General features: G+C 41.1%; 1 protein-coding gene across 1 annotated transcript in view; it reads left to right on the top strand.

Moving 5' to 3' along the window:
- LOC308244584 (disintegrin and metalloproteinase domain-containing protein 18-like) overlaps positions 1 to 23,017 on the top strand; it is a gene marked incomplete at its 5' end in the record, with an annotated part of 102,764 nt that overhangs the window by 3,302 nt on the left and 76,445 nt on the right. The window contains 3 exons of the mRNA XM_080660725.1: positions 16,536 to 16,591; positions 20,624 to 20,702; positions 21,462 to 21,538. Of these exons, the coding sequence (XP_080516851.1) occupies positions 16,536 to 16,591; positions 20,624 to 20,702; positions 21,462 to 21,538 (212 nt within the window). The remainder of the gene's footprint in view (positions 1 to 16,535; positions 16,592 to 20,623; positions 20,703 to 21,461; positions 21,539 to 23,017) is intronic.

The following is a 23,017-nucleotide window of genomic DNA, read 5'->3' as shown; positions in this document are numbered from 1 at the left end:
CCCAGTCTCCCAGTCGAACTCCCGAGGGGACACTTTGCATATTAGCCTTTTATATATATAGATACTGTTAGAATAGTGAAACAAGGAGGCCATTAGACTGGGTTGGCTCTAATGCCGTTAGTCACCTGTATAAGCAAACCAAAACCTAAGGCAGAATCAGTGCACTAGAATCTGAAAAAGCAACACTTAAGAATGACAACTCATAAACAGCAACTAGATTTTCTCAAAAAAATGAAACTCAAGAACAACTAATCATAATTAGCCAAAAAAATAATAAAACAGATTTTCTCAAGTAAAGATTTTCCCTATTTAAAGAATAGGAAATTTAAAAAGGTTCTATGGTTCCATTCCTTTCCTATAAATACTTCTGCCCTAGCCACCGTCCACAGAGTGCCCCTGACCATTTTGTTTTTGATGCCACCTGACTCAGATCGTTGTTTGCTCAAATAAATTCTTCAAAATGTAATATGTCTCAGTGTATCCTTTTACAGTTCTGGTGTCAGAAACCTGGAAGCTGCATAGCCCAGAAATCCTCAGTAAGAAAATATAACAGGCAGAACTGATCACTCACAGAGCAAAGCCAGTGGCACCTTTCAGCCCAGAAACTTGGGAGTGTATCAGCTTGAGTCACATTTCATTTCCTTACTTCTTTTGAATTACTGAATATTTATTTATTGATATTCTTTTCTACATTCAATTTTCTTTTTCTATTTTGTTATCAATATATCATTGTTTCACCATGTGGATCTTTAACTTATAAAATATCACCCTCAAATAACTCTATATTAAAAAAGCCTAATATGCTAAGTGTCTGGTCATCCAGTCGTCCATTCAACCAATCAAAACATAATATGCTAATGATATGCTTAGGCCGCTCCACTGCTTGCTATGACATGCACTGAACACCAGGGGGCAGATACTCCATCCAGTAGGTTAGCTTGCTGCTGGGGTCTGGCTGATCGGGACTGAGCGAGAGGGGCCAGACACGCCCTGGAGCCTTCCTGTGGTCCCTCCCTGGCTTGCCAATCTCTTGCATCCCTCCCCAGCCCTGATCGTGCACCCATGGGGTCCCTTGGCTTGGCTTGCACCCTCTCGTCATCCAGGACCCCTCAGGGGATGTCAGAGAGCCAGTTTCTACCCGATCCTGCAGGCCAGGCCCAGGGACGCCAGTGGTGCACGAATTTGTGCACCAGGCCTCTGGTATTATATAATGTCACATATGGAAGATTTAAAATAATGTAACTTTTGCATTTTCCTATTCTTTGTACTATTGTCCTAGATATATTATCCCTATGCTATAAACTCCAGAACACATTATTAATATACTAGATGACCAGTGCACGAATTCATGCACCAGTGGGGTCCCTCAGCCTGGTCTGCAGGATTGTGGTGAAACCTGCTCTCCAACATCCCCTGTGGGGTTCTGGATTGCGAGATCGCACAGGCCAGGCCAAGGGACCCCACTAGTGCACAATCAGGGCCAGGGAGGGACGCAGGAGGTTGGCCAGCTGGGGAGGGAGCATGGGAGGGCTCAAGGGTGTGTCCTGCCCATCTCACTCAGTCCCAATCAGACGGACCCCAGCAGCAAGCTAACCTACCAGTTGGAGTATCTGCCCCCTGGTGGTCAGTGCATGTCATAGCGACTGGTTGACTGGTTGACTGTCTGCCCCTTGGTGGTCAGTGCATGTCATAGTAATCAGTTGAGTGGCCTTAGCATAGCCATTAGCATATTACGCTTTGATTGGTTGAACGGCTGACCAGTCAACTGGACTCTTAGCATATTAGGCTTTTATTATATAGAATTTCTTTTAAATTATAAAGTACGGTTAGATTTAAAAAGAAAATTATGAGTTATCCATATATTCAATACTCCTGGTACTTTTCACTACTTTGTGTGATCACATGTTATGTGATATTGTATTTTCTTCTTCCTGAAGAACATATTTTTTAAATATATTTTTATTGATTTCAGAGAGGCAGGTAGAGGGAGAGAAAGAGATAAACATCAATGATGAGAGAAAATCATTGATTGGCTGCCTCCTGCACACCCCCTCTGGGGATAGAGCCCACAACCTGGGCATGTGCCCTGACAGACTCAAACCATGACTTCTTAGTTCATAGGACAACACTCAAACACTGAGCCATGCCACCTGGGGCTGAAGAACATGTTTTAAAATTTTCTTTAGATCCGTGGTTGATGAAAACTCTCAACATTTGATTTTCTTTTTTTCTTTTTCTTTCACTTTAAAAATCCAAATGTTTTATCTAGTTCTTGCACAGTTTCTAGCTAGAAATCTCAGGACATCCTCATTACTCTGAAAATACATATATATTTTTTTCTGGCTGTTTTAATTATTTTTATTACTTTTCATTTCATTTTGATTCTTTGCATTGATTTAATTTGTAAAAGTGTATGCGTAGCCTGTGTATGTATATCCTACACCAGTGGTCGCCAGACTCATTTAGTCAACAGAGCCAAATATCAACAGTACAACGATTGAAATTTCTTTTGAGAGCCAAATTTTTTAAACTTAAACTTCTTCTAATGCCACTTCTTCAAAATAGACTAACCTAGGCCTTGGTATTTTGTGGAAGAGCCACACTCAAGGGGCCAAAGAGCCGCATGTGGCTCGCTAGCCGCAGTTTGCCGACCACGGTCCTACACAATCATCTGATGTATGGTATTACATATAAGTGATACCTAGCAGTATTTGTCCATTCCCACTTAGCATAAGGCCCTTTAGTTCATCCATGTTCTTGTAAATGGCAACACTCCCTTTTTTAATGTTAAAAAATATTTAATTGTATACATATGCCACATTTTCTTTATATTCTGTTAACAGTTTTTTCCATATCTTAGTTATTTTGAATAATGCTACAATAATATAGAAGTACAGATATCACTGGAGATAATTTTGTTTCCTTTACATATATATATCAAGAAGTACAATTGCCAGATTATATATTAGTTTAATTTTTAATTTTTTAAAAATCAGAATAGGTATTCCAATTCCATTCCACCAATGGTACACAAGTGTTCCATTTTTTTTCACATTTTAAAATATTTTTTTAGTATGGTGATGATATCTCATAGTTGTTTTAATTTGTTATTTAGTTATTGTTTTGATACTATAATTTCTATTTATTTATTTTATTTTATTTTTTGTTGTTATTTTTTTATTTCTTTATTGATTAAGGTATTATATATGTGTCCTTATTCCCTCATTCCCCTCCCCCCAGCCCCACACTCATGCCCTCACCCCCCTATTGTCTGTGTCCATTGGTTAGGCTTATATGCATGCAAAGTAGTCCTTTGGTTGATCTCTCCCCCTTACCTTCACCCTCCCCTACCTTCCCTATGAGGTTTGATGGTCTGATCGATGCTTCTCTGTCTCTGGATCTGTTCTTGTTCACCAATTTATGTTGTTCATTATTTTCCAAAAATGAGTGAGATTATGTGATATTTATCTTTCTCTGACTAGCTTATTTTGCTTAGCATAATGCTCTGCAGTTCGATCCATGCTGTTGCAAATGGTAACAATAGCTTCTTTTTTTACCACAGCATAGTATTCCATTGTGTAGACGTATCACAGTTTTTTAATCCACTCATCTGCTAATGGGCACTTAGGCTGTTTCCAAATATTAGCTATTGTAAATTGTTCTGCTATGAACATAGGGGTGCATATATCCTTTCTGATTAATGTTTCTAGTTTCTTGGGATATATTCCTAAAAGTGGGATCACTGGGTCAAATGGGAGTTCCATTTTTATTTTTTTGAGGAAACTCCATACTGTTTTCCACAGTGGCTGCACCAGTCTGCATTCCCACCAGCAGTGCACAAGGGTTTCTTTTTCTCTGCATCCTCGCCATCACTTGTCTTTTGTTGATTTGTTGGTGATAGCCATTCTGAAAGGTGTGAATTTGAGCATGTTTTCATATCTCTCTTGGCCTTCCGTCTTCTTTCAAAAAGTGTCTATATAGGTCAGTTGCCCATTTTTTTATTGAGTTGTTTATCTTCCTTTTGTTAAGTTGTATGAGTTCCCTGTAAATAATGGAGATTAAAACTTTCTCAGTGATGACATTGGCAAATATGTTCTCCCAGGCAGTAGGCTTTCTTGATGTTTTGTTGATGGTTTCTTTTGCTGTGAAAAGCTTTTTATTTTGATGTAGACCCATTTGTTTATTTTCTCTTTAGTTTCTATTGCCCTAGGAGTGGCATTGGTGAAGAAATTGCTTCGACATATGTCTGAGATTTTGCTGCCTATGGATTCCTCTAGTATTTTTATGGTTTCTCGTCTTATGTTTAAGTCCTTTATCCATTTTGAGTCTATTGTGTATGGTGTAAGTTGGTGATCTAGTTTCATTTTTTTGCATGTTATCTGTCCAATTTTCCCAACACCATTTATTGAAGAGACTGTCTTGATTCCATTGTATGTTTATGCCTCCTTTGTCAAATATTAATTGAGCACAGTGGTTTGGATCGATTTATGGGTTCTCTATTCTATTCCAATGATCTATATGTCTGTTCTAGTGCCAGTACCAAGCTGTTTTGAGAACAGTGGCTTTGTAATACAGCTTGATATCTGGTATTGAGATCCCACCTACTTTGTTCTTCTTTCTCAGGATTGCTGTGGCTATTTGGGGTCTTTTTATTCTAGATAGATTTTTGCAAAGTTCATTCTAGGTCTGTGAAATATGCCATTGATATTTTAATGGGGAGTGCTTTGAATCTATAGATTGCTTTGGGTAGTATGGACATTTTAATGATGTTGATTCTCCCCATCCATGAACATGGTATATTCTTCCATCTATTTATGTCTTCCTCTATCTCTTTTTTCAGTGTCCTGTAGTTTTCCACGTATAGATCTCTTACCTCCTTAATTAAGTTTATTCCTGGGTATGTTAATTTTTTTGGTGCAGTGGTAAATGGGATTGCTTTTTTAGTCTCTCTTTCTGTAAGTTCACTATTGATGTATAGAAATGCCATAGATTTCTTGGTGTTAATTTTGTTTCCTGCTACATTGCCAAATTCATTTATTAAGTCTAATAGTTTTTTGATGGAGTCTTTAGGTTTTTCTATGTACTGTATCATGTCATCCGCGAACAAGGACAGTTTTACTTTTTCTTTTCCAATATGGATGCCTTTTATTTCTTCTTCTTGTCTAATCGCAATGGCTAGTACTTCCAGTACTATGTCAAACAGGAGTGGTGAAAGTGCATCTCTGTCTTGTTCCTGTTCTTAGGGGAAATGATTTTAGTTTTTGTCCATTGAGTATGATGTTGGCTGTGGGTTTCTCATATATAGCTTTTATTATGTTGAGGTATAATCTTTTTATTCCCACCTTGCTGAGAGTTTTTATCAAGAAAGGGTCTTGGATTTTGTCAGATGCCTTTTCTGCATCAATTGTTATGACTGTGTGATTTTTATCTCTCAATTTGTTTATGTGATGTATCATGTTTATTGATTTGTGGATATTGTACCATCCTTGCATCCCCAGGATAAATCCAACTTGGTCATGGTGTATGATCTTTCTGATGTACTACTGGATCAGATTTGCTAGAATTTTGTTGAGGATTTTGACATCTACATTCATGAGGGATATTGGCCTGTAATTCTCCTTCATTGTGTTGTCTTTATCTGGTTTTGGTAATAGGGTGATACTGGCTTCATAGAATGAGCTTGGAAGTGTTCCTTCCTCTTAAAATTTTTGGAATAGTCTGAGGAGGATAGGTTTTAGTTCTTCCTTGAGTGTTTGGTATAACTCCCCTGTGAAGCCATCTGGCCCTGGGCTTTTGTTTGCTAGAAGCTTTTTGATGTCTGCTTCAATTTCTTCTATAGTTATCAGCCTATTGAGATTTTTAGATTCTTCCTGATTTAGTTTTGGAAGGTTGTATATTTCTAGGACAATGTCCATTTCCTCCGTGTTGTCTAGTTGTTGGAATAGAGTTGTTCATAGTACTTTTTAACAATCCTTTGTATTTCTGTGGGGTCTGTTGTTATTTCGTTGCTTTCATTTCTGATTTTGTTTATTTGGGTCCTCTCTCTTTGCTTCATGGTGAGCCTGGCTAGAGGTTCATCAATCTTGTTTATCCTTTCAAAGAACCAGCTCTTGGTTTCATTGATATTTTGAAAAAAAAATTTTTTTTTTTTGGTCTCTATGTCATTCATTTCTGCTCTTATTTTTATTATTTCCTTCCTTCTTCTCAATGTGGGCTTTTCTTGTTGCTCTCTTTCTAATTCTTTAAGTTGTAAAGTTAGATGATTTATTACCATTTTTTCTTGTTTTTTGAGATAGGCCTGTAGAGCTATAAACTTCCCTCTCAGGACTGCTTTCATTGTGTCTCATAGGTTTTGGATTGTTTTGTTTTTATTTTCATTAGTTTCCTGGATGTTTTTAATTTCTTCTTTGATTTTTTTGGTAACCCAATAATTGTTTAATAGCATGCTATTCAGCTTCCAAGTGTTTGAATTTTTGGGGCTGTTTTTATTGTAGTTTATTTCTAATATTATGCCATTATGGTCTGAGAAGATGCTTGATATGATTTGAATCCTCTTGAATTTGGGGAGACATTGTGTGTGACCCAATATGTGATCTATTTTTGAAAATGTCCCATGTGCACTTGAGAAGAACCTATATTCCGTGGCTTTGGGGTGAAATGTTCTGAAGATGTGAATTAAGTCCATCTGATCTAGTGAGTGATTTAGGATTGCTGTATCTTTGCTGATTTTTTGTCTAGAAGATTTAGCCAGTGATGTCAATGGTGTATTAAAGACCCGTACTATGATTGTATTGTTGGCGATCTCTCACTTGATATCTTCCAGGAGTTTTTTATGTATTTGGGTGCTGCTTTATTGGGTGCATATATGTTTATCAGGGTTATATACTCTTGTTGTATTGATCCCTTTAGAATTATGAAGTGGCCTTCACTTTGAGGTCTATTTTGTCAGATATAAATATATCTACCCCAGCTTTTTTTTTCATTTTTATTTGCCTGGAAGGTATTTTTCCATCCCTTCACTTTTAGTCTGTGTGAGTCCCTTGTTCTGAAGTGGGTCTCTTGTAGACAGCATATATATATGAGTCATAGTTTTTTATCCATTCACTCACTCGATATCTTTTGATTGGAGCATTTAGTCCATTTATGTTTAAAGTTATTATAGGTACTTGTTTGTATCCATTTTTATTATTTGTGCCTGTGTTCCTTCTTACCTTTTTATTTCTTGTTTTTATGCCAATCCCTTTAGCATTTTTTGCATTGCTAGCTTGATAGTGATAAACTCCCTTAGCCTTTTTTTTACTGTGAAGCTCCTTATTTCTCCTTCAATTTTGAATGATAGCCTTACTGGATAGAACATTCTTGGATTCAGCCCCTTGCTTTGCATCACTTTGTAAAGTTTTGTTCATTCTTTTCTGGCCTGATGTGTTTCTGTTGAGAAATCATTTGATAATCTAATGGGAGATCCCTTGTACATAATTTTCTGTCTTTCTCTTGAAGCCTTTAAGATTCTTTCTTTGTCTTGAACATTTGCCATTGTAATCATAATGTGTTCTGGTGTGGGTCTTTTAGGGTTCATCTTGTTTGGCACTTTCTATGCTTGTGTGACTTTTTTCTTCCCCACATCAGGGAAGTTTTCTGACAATATTTCTTCAAATAGATGTTCTAACCCTTGTTCCTCTTCCTGTTGTTCTGGCACCCTTATTATTCGTATGTTTCTTCATTTCATGTTGTCCCATAGCTCCCTTAGGCTCTCCTGCTGTCTTTAATTTTTTTTCTCCAATTGCAGTTCATTTTGGGTGTGTTTTGCTTCCCTGTCTTCTAATTCGCTAATTTGGTCCTCTGCTTCTCTTAGTCTACTGTTGAAACTTTCCATGGCGTTTTTTATTGCAGGTATATCACTCTTCATTTCTTCTTGATTCTTACATAAGTTGTTGATTTTTTCATCCATCCAGTTTATGAATGGTATGACCCTTATTCTGAATTCTTTTTCTGACATATTGCACACTTCTGTTTCACTTAGCTGCCTTTCTGTCAATTCCTCTTCTTTCCTTTGGGGGTTTCTTTGTCTACCTATTTTTGATCTCACCAACAGATCTAGATGTCGAGTCATGGAGGGGCTCCTCCTTGGGTGGCAGTGGCTCCTCAGGTTTCAGTTGCTCCTCGGGTGGTCACAGCAATGGCTGCTCCTCAGTTGGCAGTGGTTCTTCTGGTGGGTGCTGTTCGCAGCAGTAGTGGCTCATCTGGCTGGTGTGGGGAGGCTTCTCACACAGCTACTAATCCTTGGATGGGGGTGACCTGATCACGAGGCTGCTGCTCCTCAGACGGGGGCGAGTTGCTCAACAGCTGCTGCTCCTCGGATGGGGGCAGACTGCTCATGCGGCTGCTGCTTCCTGGACAAGGGCAGGTAGCTCACACAGCTGCTGCTCCTCGGACGAATGCAGGGTGAGTTCTGCGTGCAGCTGCTGCTCCTCGGATGGGGCGGGCTGCGTGGGGCTGCTGCTCCTCAGTTGTGGGTGGGCTGCTCATGCGGCTGCTGCTCCTCGGATGGGGGCAGGCTGCTAGCATGGTTGCTGTTCCTCAGACAGGGGAGCAGGCTGCTCACACAGCTGGTGCTCCTTGGACAGGGTTAGGCCATGTGAGGCTGCTGCTCTTTGGCCAGGGGCGGGCTGCTTGTGGGGCTGCTGCTTCTTGGATAGGAGTGGGCTGCTCACATTCTGCTGCCCATGTGATCACAGTGCCCTGGGCTAAAGCATTAGGCCAGTCAGAGGGGAGCATGCTTCAGAACTCACAGGAGCCTGCACCCAGAGTGGCTGGAGTCTCAGTGACCATGGGACCACGGCCGATGTACCAGGTCCCTGGCAGGGGTGGCTGTAGAGTTTCAGGTGTTATCTGAAGGCACCCTGTGTGGAGGTGAGGCTGGGCTCCCAGTTACAGCAGCTCTCCCCTTCAAAAAGGCGAGGCCTCTGAGAAAGAGCTGCCCTCCTGGTACTGTTTGCAATGGTAGCAGAGGCTGCCTAGTTAGGCGAGCCCAGTTAGTCTTCCCTTGAAGGTCCTGCAGGATCTAACTGTGAGACACACACACACACACACCACAACCACACACTCCTCTTTTGCACCCTCACTCACTCACACTCTCTCCCTCACTGCTGCCTTCTTCCTGCCTCTGTAGTTGGGCCTGGGGTGTTATTGACCCGTTCGTGGGTGGAGTTTCCTCTCCAGATGTCTGGTTATGTGGCTCGCTCTCTAGCAAATTGGCCAGACAGGATAAAATTCTCCTCGACAAAACAAGACAGAAAGGGAATAAAACATGAAAAAAGTAGTCATGACCCAGATAACCCCAATATAAGTGACCTCCTGAGAAAAGAGAATTAGGGGAGAGAAAAGAGAGCACAAATGATATCGAAGAGAGAAAAAAAGATAAGAGGATAAAGAAAAAGAAATAAAAAGGAAAAAATATATATAGAAAACACCACAGAACAAACAAATAAACCAAAAAAAAAAAAAAAAATGCAAACACCCAGCAAAGAGGGTGGGGGCATAATCTGTAGAGGCTGAGTTTATATACAGAAAATAAGGATAAGAATTGGATGAATATGGGGAGGACCTCAGTTTTGTATAGAAGAAGTAGAAAGGGGATGAGTGGATAAGATGAAAGAGAACAAGAAGAAAATAATAATAGTAAATTTACATAAAATTGATTTTAAAATGGTATAAAAATAAAAAATAGCAAATCAAATCAAATCAAATGATAAAAATAATGTGAAAAGAAATAGAAAATAAAGCAACAAACAAAAGGAAAATAAAGAAAAAAAGAAAAAAGAGAGATAACAAAATAATAATAAAATAAAATAAAAAGAAAAATGTAAAAGTGAAGTGTTGTTCCTTTGGCTGGCTGAAGATCTCAGTCTTCTGTACTGTCTGTGGTTTCTGTTTCCTATTGCTGGGACTGAAAGCCACTCTTTAGGCCAGTCCCTGTGGCCTCTCAGGGACTATTCAGAATTTTTTAAAATCTTTTATACCAAATCAGGTGTATTGTGGGTGTGGCTGTTTTGGTTGCCTGGAGACTGGAGGGAGGGGCTATCTCTTCAGGAGAAAATGGCTGGGCTGCCCAGGTCCGAGGCTCAGGCATGACTCAATGCCAGACTCACTTCCACTTCTGGACTCTCTCCTCTCCCCAGCCTCTCCCAAGACTCCACAAGTCCACACCTTCTCCTGCACTCCAGCCACGGGTGAGTATCCATATCTGAAAGGTTCAGTGAGGCAAAACACAGGCCACAGAGAGGGGAAAGACTATGGCTCTGTGAGCTACTCTCCTTCCAGGACTGTGTGTTCTGGTCATCCCTCCTGGCTGCCCAATCTGGGCTCAGTCTTTTGTGACTGTGGACCCAGATCTATAATCCCCTGCCACCAGCAGTCCCTCGGACCTCCTTTCCACAGTCAGATGCTGTGCCTGTCCCACGGGACACGGCTCAGTGCCATGTGGTTTCCCTCTGACCCTCTGGGCACAGAGGTCTGGCAGCTTTCTCCTGCCCAGATCCTTGGTTTTCCCTTCCTCCAGGGGGCCTCTGCCCTTCCCGGCTGCAAATTGCCTCACCAGCTGAGTCTCCTTTGCCAATTCAGGGTGGGTGTTATTTGTTTCAGCTACTCATTCTATCTACTCCGGGACAAGGCTTGGGACACATCTGTCTATTCCACCACCATCTTGTCCTCCTCTATTTATTTATTTTAATAAGTTCTTTGCCTTTATAGGTATTCTGTAGTTAATGATAAATTATTATACTTCCTTTATTTGTTCATACATTGTTTCTTTAGCTTTTTGAAATTATTTAAAATACTAAATTTCAAGTAATTTTTTTTTTTAATTCAACATCTAATCTTCCCCCAAAATAGTTTTCACTGGTGGCCTTTTTCTTGGGCCACACTCTCGTTATCTTTTTCATGTCTGATAATTTTTTAACAACTGAAACTGATCACTTCAAATAATACGTTGTAGTAACTCAAAATCAGATTTTTCTTCCCTTCAAATATTATTGTTATTTGTTTTAATTTTTCCACTGGTTCTCTAATACCTGTATTCTTTGGTGTGTGTAGCCACTGATATCTCTATTCTTATTGGTTGGTTAATGATCAGATAGAGAGTTCTTCAATGCATGGCCAACAAGTCTCTCAGTTTTGCTGAGGCTCTGTCACTGCATTTTGTCACTCAGCCAGGAAATTTCACAACTATGCTTATCATTTCAATTCCTGTTTGCACAGTCTCAAGGTCAGCCAGAGGTGAAAGTTTAGGGTCTTCTCAGGTCTGTCCTAAGCATGTGCATAGCCTTGGGCATGCACATCGTGTGTGATGCCTTTTAGATTCCCAGACATTTGTCATAACTCTCCAAAGCTCCATGTGAACATTTATACACTGAGTGGCCAGATTATTATGCATTCAGAGATCATAATAATCTGACCACTCAGTATATATATATATATATATATATATATATATATATATATATATAAAGCCAGCAACTGGACTGCCAAAACGACCGGTCACTATGACACCCACTGTGGCCAGCGAACCGGCCCCATCAGGGGGTGGGGCAAACCAGCCAACCTCTTGCAGCCCCTCTCCCCAGCCGGCCACACCCCTGAACGGCCTCTCCCACCTTGATCGGGGTTGGGGAGGCCAACCAACTTCCTCCAGCCACTGACCCCTGATCAGCCCCCCACTCCAATCAGGAGCAGGGCTCACAGGCCAATCGCTCACTACCCCCACCGGCCTATCCCTGATCAGGCCCCGACTGGGGCAAGCCAGCCAGCCAACCTCCCACTGTCTCCTCCTCCCAATAGGCCCAGCCCCGATCTGCCCCAATTGGGGCTAGGCCAGCCGAACCCCATCTGTGCACGAATTCATGCACTGGGCCTCTGGTTTGATTATAAAGCTTTCCTTTTATAAAAAAAAAATTTATTGAGTTCATTGGGGTGACATTGGTTAAAAATATATATATAGGTTTCAGGTATATAATTCTATAGTATATCATCTGTATATTACAGTGTGTGTTTACCATCCCAAGTCAAGTCGCCTTCCAGCAACATTTATACCCCCTTTACCCTCTTCATCCTTCCCCAGTCCTTTGGTAAACACCATACTATTATCTGTGTATATGAGGGTTTTTTGTTTTTTGTTTGTTTTTTTGGCTTAATTCCTTCACCTTTTTCACCCAGTTCCCCAATCACCCTCTCCTCTGACAGCTCACAGTGTGTTCTTTATATCTGTGAGTCTGTTGCTATTTGTTTGTCATTTTGTTCATTAGGTTCTACTTATAGATTAAATTATATGGTCCTTTTAAGTTTTTTTGGTTGGCCTATTGTTTGCCCTATTGATTCATTGCATCAGGCAACTGTGAAGTTAAAAAAAATTCTGTAGTAGTTTTCAGCAAATGATTTTGGGAAAAGGATTTTGACATTAGGTGAGATCTGATTTATGTCATATATACAAGCTTGAAGTGGGTCTTCTAAGAACCACAGAGCAGCTCAAATCCTGGCATTTCTCTGGAAATGAGATTTTGAAAATGCTCCAGCCACATTCTGCTTTTCTCAGTGGTTGCTAGTCTGCTGGTATTCACTGCAAATGCACTCTCTTATTTTTCAATTAATAAAAGAAGAGACTAGAGCAAATTCAAATTCCCCAAATATTAATATTTTTACTAAGATCAGTGATTTTTATTGAATAAACACTCCCCAGAATATTGTAAACCTTCAGTTAGTTTCTAGAGAATTGATTCCAACAATTTTTTCAGTTCTCATGTTGATTTTATGTAGAAGAGAATTTTGGGTGGTTCTTACTCTGATTTACACTGATGTCACTTTATTACATAACTGTTATGTAATCTGCATTTATAATATTTTAATATAACATGTTTTTTTAACTTTCTTTGTTGTTTCTCCATTGACTCACGGGAAATTTTGAAGTGTGCATATTTGGGCTTTTTCTAGATATCTTTTGGGCCTGATTTTTAATTGAACTTCACTATGTTCAGGTAATGCATTTGACTCCAGTGTGTATGTGTCTATATATTTATTATGCAGTGTATTATAGATGTATTTTAAGATGATTTGTTTGCATTTAAAGCTTATGTTTTCCACATATTTTTTTCTTGTAGGGATTTTGTCATTTCTCTCTGTTGTCACAGCATCCTCCTGAGGAAATATCTGAGATTGGTTCTGTATTTTTTTATTTTTAAGTAATATGTCATTATTAATTGTTATATTATAGTAATACAGGATAAGTTTTGCAAACCTTTGTTATTAACTTTCAGACACTCCTTGATTTTGTCTAGGAGTTTGTAGAAAATTATAATAACAGATATCACTCTGAGAATATGGAGGAACATCTGTCACTTCAGAAACTCTATCCAAACTCATCTCTTAAACCTCCTTTATGATGTGAAATCTTTAGTTTCTCGGAAAAAGGGTAAAGAGGCCTGTGGCCTGAGGGCACTGATGAAACCCTCTATAATTGGGAAAGAGAAGAGGGGGAAAGGTGTAATTCTGAAGGAAGACTAAGGTATACTTACTAGGACTGTTACCAGATAAGGGACTTGGCCCTGAGTGTGTCTGCCTAGGGTTCTTGACTTCATGCAGAAAAGATTTCACAACATGAGTCCAGGTGACATTGAGGGTATGTTTCTTAAAGCTGAGGACAGTGAAGCAAGGAACTTAGCATAGCAGATGCAATAGGAGAGCCTAGGCTGGGCTACTTTGGTTCTCTAAAAATGTTATAGGAAAGAAATGAGCATAGACAGGGCTGCTTTAGCTCATTGGGAAGTCGGAAAAAAGGGGACCTTGGAGACAGGTTCAGGGGGTTAGCCTGGGACAAGGTGCTGCTGCCCATTGCTCCCCTAGTTGCAAGTCTCCTGAGGACCTTAGCGTTTAGGAGATTTGTGCCTGTGGGGGAAGAAAGGGGCGGGGAGGGGCATGTGCATGCTCCCCAGAGGCAGAGCATACTCAGGATCTTTGTCTTGAGGGTTTTTTTTCTCTCTCTTGTGGGTGGGAATCTTAGGGGAGGGTTTCAGAATATCTTCAGTTTCCAAGGTGTGCTTTTTCAGGGTCCTGATCTCTATTGATTGGTCAGCACCAGGGCAGGGGGTCATTTGCTATTATAGCTGGTCCTGGAGTCACCTACCTGGATTTGCTACTTTTCTAAGCCTGAAGCTGAAATACAACTGAGGCTTAGATGTTATCTCTAAGGAGATGACCTTCTGTATCTGGATGTAAACTGATTGGCCAGTTTGTTGAAATGTTGCAGTTTCCCCATTCTACTTGCCAAGGAATTTTCCTAGCTTCTTACTATGCTGTCTCAGGCCCACATTTTCAGCTCTGGGTTATTAGATATCTGGTCTCTGAGTTTGCGGGCTTCTTGTACTTGCTGGGAGTTTCCCTCTCAGGGAGTTTCCCTCACAGACTGCCTTTCCTTAAAATCAGAGAACTTTCTTAAAATTAGTTTGTCTTGAAAAGAAATTTTGGATTTGCTAGCAGAAAGGTCTGTCGGCCTTTGTGGAGACAGTCCACTGACTCACTCTGTAAACATCCTTAGAGCCACTCCTATTCCTGGATGTCACCACATTAGGATGATGAGAACCTTTATACTCAGTCTGTGTTGTATTAAAGCTCTTATTCCTGAAGCTGCAGCATGTCTCACTAGCATCATTCATTCAGGTATTTTTCCCCTTGTGGTTTATATATGGAGAGGATTGTGAAGTGGCTCTAGGTGTATTTGGTAGTGTTATCGTAGAAGTGGGGTATCCCTTTCCCCACTGAGTGCTGAGGGTGGGGTCCTTATGCTATCTCCAGAAAAAGACCTTTCTGAGACTCACATGGGAGGATGCATGATTTTTCATTTGTGTCCACTTACTTCCCTGGGTTTCCAAAGTCCCATTTCCCTTAATCCAGTCCTGGAAGAAGAGCAGCTGGGGATTCATTGGAGCTAGAAGCAAAGCCACTGTCCAGTTTCTTTTCCATGTTGGAATTGGCTCCAATTTAGCATTAGGTTAGTTGCAGTCCATCAGTCCATTGTGTGGGGTCCACATGGCTGTGGCCAATGTGGGTGAATGCAAGAGAACGAAAGTGACCAAGAGCACAAACCAAGAAAGCCAGGAGCCAAGAGAGTGAACTTCTTTGTTTAGTATACTAAATATCTCAATTCTTCCTGCACTTGCAGTGGCCACATCTACTCTGGCCAATGACCTGTTTCCAGGTGTGACTGACAGACAAGTGCCTTCCCTGTGTCACCCAGACTTGACTGCGGATGTGTCCATTCTTGTCCTCTAGTCCCTTCCCCCAGGGATCTGTGGGGTAAAGCATGGTGGCTCCCTGAAGAGTGTTAAACTGTAGCTTCCTAGCAAAGCTGTACAAATGGCATGCCTATAATATTTGGCTTCCCTGTGTTTCTTTCCTGTTATTAATAACTAGAGGCCCGGTGCATGAAATTCATGCATGGGAAATGTGTCCCTCAGCCCAGCCTGCACCCTCTCCAATCTGGGACCCCTTGAGGGATGTCCGACTGCCCTCTCACAATCCAGGACTGCTGGCTCCCAACCGCTCACCTGCTTGCCTGCCTGATTGCCCACAACCACTTCTGCCTGCCAGCCTGATTACCCCCTAACCACTCCCTTGCCAGCCTGATTGATGCCTAACTGCTCCCCTGCCAGCCCAATTGCCCCTAACTTCCCTCCCCTGCTGGCCAGGTCCCCCCAACTGCCCTCCCTGCAGGCCTGGGTCCCCCCCAACTGCCCTCCCCTAAAGGCCTGGTCACCCCCAACTGCCCTCCCCTGCAGGTCTGGTCGCCCCCAACTGTCCTCTCCTGCAGGCCTGGGTGCCCCATCCCCAACGGCCCTCTCCTGCAGACCTGGTTGCCCCCAATTGCCCTCCTCTGCCAGCCCAGTCACCCCTAATTGCCCTCCCCTGCAGGCCTGGTCCCTCTCAACTGCCCTCCCCTGCTGGCCTGATTGCCCACAACTGCCCTCCCCTGCTGGCCATTTGTAGTGGCCATCTTGTGTCCACATGGGGGCAGCCATCTTTGACCTTATGGGGGCGGCCATCTTGTGTGCTGGAGAGATGGTCAATTTTCATATTACCTCTTTATTATATAGGATTAGGTTAATTACAATGGCATCAGTGGTATGTACATATGTATTTATAAATTTGTTTTTGTTTCATTGTATTTAGCATACAATGTTAATCTGCAGCTATGTCTCATTCATCTTCACTAGAAAATGTATATATTTTTCACATAAAAATTATTAATCTGTAGTAATAGTAAGGCTAATCTTAGACTTTTTCAAAATGTGACCTTCAGTTTTTTTCTTTTCAAAAAGCCATTCCTACAGATTAAATTCATTACCCTAATCCTGAATTTATTATAATAATAAATTTTTAAGAATATATAAATTGTTAAAATGGATTTAGTCTTTTTTTGACATGAGTGAAAAAGTTTTACTTTGTATATTTTTTATTTGCTAAACCATTTTTATGGATTTGCTTTGTTTTAGGTGATATATATCATTACAATTGATAAAAAACCATATACTCTGCATCTCACAAAAAGGTAAGATATAATTTTCCCTTAAAGCTTAGATTTTACTTTTAATTTTTTTTGTTACTATCTATAATAATAAAAGCATAATATGCTAATTAGACTGGACAGCCAAACAGCAGAATAACCATCTGGACATCCTTCTGGACAACCTTCCAGACGAAGCCGGGGTTGCAGCAGCTGCGAGGGCCAAGGCAGCCATGAGGGCCGAGGCAGCCAGGGCTGCGAGGTCTGAGCCCCTTGCACAAATTTCATGCATCAAGCCTCTAGTTTAAATATAATAATGAAGAAAAAATAAAGAATGTTTAATCAATCCATTTTCAATGTAGGATTTATTACACCTTGAATCTTAGATCTATGTGATTGTTACATTAAATTATTCAGCTTTTATTTTCAAATTTCGAAATAAGCTATCTATATATATAAAAGCCTAAGCAACTGTTACAACCCGTCGACTGCTCAACCAGTTGACCAGTCATTATGATGTGCACTGACCACTAGGGGGCAGATGCTCAACACAGGAGCTGCCCCCTGGTGGTCAGTGCACTCCCATAGTGGGAGCGCTGCTCAGCCAGAAGCCAGGCTCACGGCTGGTGTGCACAGTTGCAGGGGCGGCAGGAGCTTCTCCCACCTCTGCTGCAGTGCTACTGAGTGGCAGGGGTGGCAGGCACAGCGGGGCCGTGCTGAATGGGAACCACTTCATGCACTGCTACTGCTACATCCTTTGGGGAATCTCAGACTGCCGGTTTTGGACAGGCCTGTGAGCATTGGGCCAAAACTGACAGTATGCAATCCCTTGAGCGGTCCCAGATTGCGAGAGGGCACAGGCCAGGCTGAGGGACCCCAGTGGTGCACAAATCCATGACCAGGTCTCTAATATATTTATAAATCTTTAATTGAGTGTAAAGCCACTGAACCCAATAATTGTGACAGATAATAAGTATGTCTCATGGTATCTCAAACATAGTTAACACATCAAATGGTTATTGGTGGGAAATTCAACTAGTAGCATATATCTTATGAATGTATTAATTATATATGTATTTATTTTGATTGGAAAGGGTACAGTGTACATATCATAAAACTCGGCCAAGTGCATAAATAAATAATCCTATATAATAAAAGCCTAGGTGGCATCATGGCCTCGTGCATTGTCACAAGATGGCCGCCACAAGATGGCCATGCACACAGTGGAGTCGGGGCCCAGTGGCTGCTCTGCTCAGTGAGGCCTGGGGGTCCACAGCTCTGTGTGGAGTGGAGGAGGCAGGTCCTGGCAGAGAAGGCGGATCGCGGCAGGGGAGGGCAGTTGTGGGCGATCAGGCCAGCAGGGGAGTGCAGTTGGGGGCGATCAGGCTGGCAGTCAGAAGCAGTTAGGGGCAATTAGGCAGGCAGGCAGGCAAGCAGTTAAGCTCCAACGGTCCCGGATTGTGAGAGGGATGTCTGACTGCCGGTTTAGGCCCAATCCTGAGGGGTCCCAGATTGGAGAGGGTGCAGGCCAGGTTGAAGGACACCCCCCATGCATGAATTTTATGCACTGGGCCTCTAGTTTTTAATAATTTTATGTAGTATTGCAACCATGAACCATAAACCATTTTTAGAACATTTCATTCCTCACATAAAACCTCTCATGCCATTTCACACTTAATCCCATTCCCTACTACACTCCAAGTAACAATCCATGTACTTTCTGTCAGTGTATTTTCTCAACATTTCATATCAATTAAATCAAAGAGCCTTCTCTCCACCTGCCTTTTTAAAAATATATACTTATAACAACTGCATTTTGTCCACCTGCATCTTTATAGTTGACCAAGTCTGGAGAAAATTAGCCTCATTTAATTCATGACTTTTCTCACCAACATTAAACTCATGTTGGTCTTTAATGCCTTTATAACTCCATTGAAATTGTTTTTTGATAAGAGAATCAATGATCTTCATGTTTCTGAATGCCAGTCTTCATTTTTCTTAACCAATTTGGCAACATTTTATATAATTGATCAGTGTCTCCTCCACAAAATATCTTCATTACCACCAACTCCTTGTTTAACTCTTACACCATTGTGCTTACTCTTTAACAGTATTTGTTTGTCTGTTTTTCAGATTATTTTTTTATGTCTCCAATCTCAGAGAACTCCATGGAGCAATTATTAAGTCTCATTTCTTTCCCCTAGCTATATTCAATCACCTGCCTATTTCATCCAGCCCCAGGGCTTCAAGTACAATTTATGTATTAATTATTTCCTTTCCAGTGAACACCATACTCAATTACCTGACTAGTTTTTTGATAACCAAGTGTTTAATAGAGTTCTCTTACTTAACATTTAAACTGTACTTCTGATCCACCCAAAATGTATCCTTCCCACAATCATTTCAGTCAATGGCAACTTTATTCTTGCAGTTTCTCAGAACAAAAACCTTGGCGTGATCCTTGACATCTTTCTTTCCCCTCTCCCATAGTCAATGGATTAAGTCCCATGCGTTCCACCTTCAAAACTTCAAAATATATTCAGAATTGGACCTCCATCACTGCTACCATCCTATTTCAAGCCACCAACACGTCTTGCCTGGGTGACCGTAACAGCCTAACTGGTATCTCTCTTTGTGCAGATGATTCTCAATACGGCATTCAGTCTAATTCTATTAAAATGTTGGTCTGACCTTTCACTGACTGCTCAAAATCTTCCAGTGACTTCTTATCTCGTTAACATGTCTCTTATTGCTATCTCTTGTCTTTAACCCACATTCCATTTTAGGCTGTTCTTTGTATGCACAAAGCATACTTATGCCTCAAGGTCTTTGCATTTTCTCTTAACTCTATCTGGAATAACATTTTTGTGCAAATCCATAGGCTTGTTTTTAAGTTTTTAATAATCTACTGTATCATAATATCTGTAAGTCTCCCATGCCATCCTATCACATTTTGCAATAAACCTCTCTCACCCAGTTCTTATTTATTGTCATCTAACATGCTGGCAGAATATGTTCCTCACTATCATGAAGACCAGTGGTTTGTCTTTTATTTATTGCCGTATCCCAGTGCCTAAAAGAGGATCTGTCAGGTAGTAGGCACTCAAAAAATAATTCATTGAATGGAGACATACACAGGCACACATATAGATATCTGATACAGAGGATTCACAGAGTTTATCTCAGTGTTAAGAAAGCCTGATACACCACACTAAAATTACTTTAACTGAAACATCTATACTAATAAAAGGGTAATATGCTAATTAGACCGGACATCTTCCGGACATCCATCCAGACAAAGCCACAGCAGCTGCGAAGGCCAAGGGCCTGTAGCACAGGAGAGGTGCAGCTGCAGGAGCGGCAGTGGTGGCAGCGCCGCTGCAGGAGCAGGAGTGGAGGTGGTGCCTCCACGGGAGCAGGAGCGGGAGCAGAGGTGGCGCTGCCACCACCCCTTTCCCAGAGGCAGCACAGGAGAAACCATGGCACGGGCAGTCCAGCACCGGGGCCCCTTCCGGAGAGGCAGCGGGAGAGGCGGCTGCTTGGTCCAGGTCCCAGTGCTGCCCCTTCTGCAGAGGCAGCCACAGAAGCAGTGGCACAAGCTCGGACTCAGTGCCACACCTCCGCAGAGGCTGGATGGGGTGTGACCTGCTGTACCTCAACCTCCCACAGCCCCTCCCCCAGCCGGCCTGGCTCCAGATCACCCTCTACCCACCAGTGGGTGTGTGGTGGGGTCAGCGCCAATAAGCGAGGGCCAAGGGCTGGCAGCCGCGGTGGCCGGCAGTGGCAGCAGCAGCAGGGTGATGGGGGCAGCACCTTCCCATGACTGGCCCTGTTGCCTCCCGCAGAGGGAGGCCAGACTGTGGCTTAGCCCACTCCCCAAGGGTAGGACATCCCCTGAAGGCTCCCAGTCTGTGAGAGAGGGCAGACCAGGCTGAGGGACCCCTCACAGTGCATGAATTTTTGTGCACCAGGCCTTTAGTATTATTATATGATCCTAATAAATTTCACATTTACTTTTATTAGTGTAATGTTTAATTCATATTAACTTCATTGTTCAAACATTTTGTTGTTTCTTAGCTCATTCTTATCCCAGGATTTTTTGGTTTATACATTTAATGAAAATGGATCTTTGCATACTGATTCTTCATATTTTAAGGTAAGATGTCTTAAATATTTATTATTATACTTGTATCCCTGCGCATGAATCTGTGCACCAGTAGCTCGCCAATAGCTCGCTGTCAACTTCCAGTAGCTTTCCGCCCGCTGCCCACTCCTCCTGTAGGCCCCCCTGCCCTTCAGCCCCCCTCATAGCTTGCTACCCTGCCCCCTCCTATAGCTCTCTGCTGCCTGCTTGTAGCCAGTAGCTCGCTGCCGCCCTTCTTTAGCTCTCCACCCACTGCCCCACCCTCCTGTAGCTCCATCTGCCTCCCCACCTCCCCCTCATAGCTTGCTGCCCTGCCCCCTCCTGTAGCTCTGCACCACCCGCTTGTAGCTAGCTGCCCCGCCTGCCTGCTGATCCGTGATCTGGTCGTTACGCAGTTGGTCATTACACTTCATGGCATAACGACAATTTGCATATCTTTATTATATAGAATGTTGCTTTATTGAAATGGACATATTACCATTGAGATATGTTTGTTCTGTTTACAGTTTAAATAAATATTTTATTCCATATAATTATGACATGTAAGAGGTTGTTATATATAGAAATAAGATAAAATGTTGAGTAATATTCATGGACACTTAGGTGGTACAAAGTAAGAAGAGTAGTAAAAAATGTTTTTCCCTAAAAATATGCATAAATAAATTTGTATAATATATAATCTTCTAACATTTTGAATCATCTATAATATTTTACCATACATATTTTATTCATAAAAAAATAATTTATTTGCTTTTCCATACTGTCTTTCAGATGCATTGCCATTACCAAGGATATGCTGCAAACTTTCCAAATTCAGCTGCAACACTCAGCATATGTTCTGGTCTCAGGTAATAACATCTTAGAGAATATTTACACATGGAAAACTTAGGATGTACTTCAAAATGAAACTTAGTGGCTAGCAGACACAAATATAGTAAGGTTTAAGAGGAATCCATATATGAAAGTTTTCTTTATGATTACCTTCTTTTTTAAAAAATGTAAGTATTAGTAGCTAGTGGTTACTGCCTATTCAAATGAAATCACCCCAGGAAAACCTGACTGGAGGTATTTTGAATATACTGTGCAGAAAAAGATAATTTCAGTAAAGGAAAGTTTAGAACACTTTCCTAAACATTATAGCTGAGTTATTTATCAATTATCTTAAATAGTTATGGAAAATGACATTAATTAGTTTTTTAAACAGGAACATATTGTGCTCACAGTTAAGGTGCTCTCAGTATCAGACATAAAACAACCAATTAAGAAGGTACCTCAGAGGACTTAGATATTTCTCCAAAGAAGACATATAGGTGGTCAACAGGCATATGAAAAGATGCTCAACATTACTAATTATCAGGGGAATGAAAATCAAAACCAAAGTAAGATATCACTTCATAATTGTTAGAATGGCTATCATAAAAAATTTGGCAAATATCAAGTACTGGTGAGCATGTGGAGAAAAGGGAACCCTTGCACACTGTTGGTGGGATTATAAATTGGTACATCCACTATGAAAAACAGTATGAATATGCCTCAAAAAAAAAAACACATTTGTTCTCAAAGATATATGTACCCATATGTTCATTGCAGTATTATTCAACTCAAAGTGTCCTTCAATAGAGGATTGGAAATAGAAGATGCGGTACATATATACAATGGAATATAGTCAGCAGTAAGAAAAGATGAAATACTGCCATTTGTGACAACATCGATGGATCTTGAGAAATTTTAAGAACAAGCCAGGCTGGTTTGGCTCAGTGGTTGAGTATCAACCTATGAACCAGGAGGTTAGGGTTTGATTCCTGGTCAGGGCACATGCCTGGATTGCAGGCTCAGTCCCCAGTAGGGGGCATGCAGGAGGCAGCAGATCAATGATTCTCTCTTATCACTGATGTTTCCATCTCTCTCTCCCTCTCCCTTCCTTTCCGAAATCAATAAAAATATACATTTTTAAAAAGTTAAGAGTCATATGATTTCACTCATATGTGGGATATAAACTGAAAGGAATAGATGAGCAAGAAAAACAAAGAAAAACTAATAGACACAGACAATAGTATGGTGACCAGAGTGAAGAGGGAGGCAGTGAAGGGAGAAGGGGTCAAATATATGGTGGCAGTACAAGATTTGACTTTGGGTGGTGGGCACACAATGCAATATACAGATCATGTATCATAGAAATGTACACTTGAATCCTATATGATGTTATTAACCAATATCACCACAATACATTTAATTTAAAAAATTAAACACAGAACTGCCACATGACCCAGCAATTTCACTTAAGGGTATTTATCCACAGAAAATAAAGAAAAACAAACAAACAGCAA

Source organism: Plecotus auritus (genome assembly GCF_963455305.1).
Source record: "Plecotus auritus genome assembly, chromosome: 3".
Taxonomy (NCBI): domain Eukaryota; kingdom Metazoa; phylum Chordata; class Mammalia; order Chiroptera; family Vespertilionidae; genus Plecotus; species Plecotus auritus.
The sequence above is the reverse complement of the archived record's forward strand: the minus strand, read 5'-3'. Positions and strand labels throughout refer to the sequence as shown.